The sequence below is a fragment of the Papaver somniferum genome, chromosome 8, assembly GCF_003573695.1.
Source record: "Papaver somniferum cultivar HN1 chromosome 8, ASM357369v1, whole genome shotgun sequence".
Classification (NCBI taxonomy): domain Eukaryota; kingdom Viridiplantae; phylum Streptophyta; class Magnoliopsida; order Ranunculales; family Papaveraceae; genus Papaver; species Papaver somniferum.
The window spans coordinates 8,230,269-8,232,327 of record NC_039365.1 but is presented as its reverse complement, the minus strand read 5'-3'; the positions used below and the strand labels follow the sequence as shown (position 1 = coordinate 8,232,327).

Here is a 2,059-nt window from a genome sequence, read left to right as displayed (position 1 = left end):
GATTGAGGCGTTTCGATCAATACTAGACGCAGAAAATTGAATCTTACGTTTTTACTTCACAGAGGGACACACATGATCAGGCAGAGTAAACTACTTGCTTTTGACTTTGGAGATAACATACAATTGTATTAATTGTATGATACATACAAATGTTAAAAGATGTCTCAGAACATACGTAGGCAATGTTTGTTCTTCTTAGCTTGTGCTTTTTTCCCTTCATCCTGCTGTTGTTAGCTTTGTTTTTGGAGTTTTGAGTCCTTGATACGCTTAGGTACTTTCCTATCTTGTTTATCTTTTTCTTTTCTCAATAAAATTGTAATCCTTTCTAGCATGCACAGTACGTTCTCATTATTAATGGGCAGAAGTCACATAGGTTTTGTGCCCACACGACAACGCCAAGTATATTATTATAGATGCGGCATTTTCTTTATATAAAGATATCAAAATCTTATCTCAATCACGAGTGAGCTTTAGAAGGTAAGTAAACAATGAGATGGTGGTGGTGGAAAATTGAATTCTTTTGGAAACTACTCATCCATGAGATGGTCGTTTTTACTTTGTGGGTCGGCCAATACTATACAACCTCAAAAGCTTACTAGATGCTAGTTACTGTTCATATATACCATATCAAACTGAAACCATATGTTTCACAAAATGATGAAATACCATCAAAAATGAACGAAACATAAACGTAGAGAAAAATGCACAAACTGAAACCATATCCAACTGAAAACATATGTATCACAAAATAGTGAACCAAGTGCATAAGCTAGCTATAAAAGATAAGTACCTGGCTTCAGTTAACTTCGTCTTCCTTCAAGATCGTCCTCCTAGTGAAACTAGGCTCTCTACATAATTCTCTGTACGTATTAACCACTCCTGTAATATTACCCAGATGCACCTTTCTAACCTTTCTGTTTTTCGGGTTAAATAAAACAAAACTACCTACTGCATACCTAGGCAATGCTTTATAGTTTGGATTGGACTTAACCGAGGCTTGAAAACCAAGTTCAAACTTCTCTCACGGGGAATGGACGTGGATCCAGTTTGCGGCCTTTGTAATTCTATGCTAGAAGATGACTACCACTTATTCTTTGGTTGCAGCTACTCTTCCGACATCTGGAGATATCTTCAGCGGCTTATGGGGCTTAGGGAAACAATTCATACTGACTGGGATGACCAGATTCGTTGGTGTGTGGAAAATATTAAAGGAGTCAATGCTGTAGGTACTATCAAAAAGCTCATTTTTAATGCCTATATTTATCATATTTGGGGTGAAAGGAACAGGAAAACCTTTACTCAAACAAGTATGCATGCTAGTGTTATCTTCTATAAAATCATCGATGATGTTAGACTGCGGATGGCCTCTTGCAAGGCTTCAATACCTGACTGCAATGAGTCGCGCGATTTGGCTGCAAGAATGAGGTGCACAGTTGAGTTCTATTTGCCTACCCAAAAGGCCATTATCTGGCAGAAACCAGAGACAGGGGAGGTGACAATTAACTCTGATGGGTCCTTATGTGATGAAGGGGCGGGGTATGGGGCTATTATACGTGATGAACACGGCACTCCTCTTGGTGCTGTAACAGGCAGCGCAATTCCATCATCGATCACTGTGCATGAGCTACAAGGTATTGAAGCAGGTCTTCAACTTGCGCACCTTAAAGGGTTTCCGAAAGTTTCCATTCAAACAGATTCAATAACAGCTTTAAGATATCTCAAAGAAGATGGAAGTAAACCTCCCTGGACCTGCCATCATGTGTGGGAGTCCATAAAAAGTCTTAAGGCTCAGTTTGCCAGATGTTCTTCATCTCATATTTATAGAGAAGCTAATGGTTATGCGGATCTCATCGCAAGCTTCGGACCTGATGGTAGGTTTGTCGAGCTACACCCTAGTTCTTTTCCTGAAGACCTGAAGAAAAAAGTTCTAGATGACGCCAATGGTAAAGTTTACTACGGATAGTTTTGGCCAAGGGGTTTGTCCCTTGTAGCTTCCTTTGCATTTCTGTTGTAGAACGTTTTTTTTTTTTTTTTTTTTTTTTTTTTTTTTTTTTTTTTT

General features: G+C 38.8%; 1 protein-coding gene across 1 annotated transcript; it reads left to right on the top strand.

Annotated features, from left to right (window-relative positions):
- The first annotated feature begins 1,030 nt into the window (after nucleotides 1–1,030).
- LOC113305014 lies at nucleotides 1,031–1,963 on the top strand. Its single transcript, XM_026554129.1, has one exon. The coding sequence runs from the start codon at nucleotides 1,031–1,033 to the stop codon at nucleotides 1,961–1,963; it is 933 nt and encodes a 310-aa protein (XP_026409914.1).
- The last annotated feature ends 96 nt before the right edge of the window (nucleotides 1,964–2,059 follow it).

Coding starts and splice junctions, on each gene's coding strand:
- LOC113305014 (XM_026554129.1), top strand. CDS start 1,031: ATGGACGTGGATCCAGTTTGCGGCCTTTGTAATTCTATGCTAGAAGAT.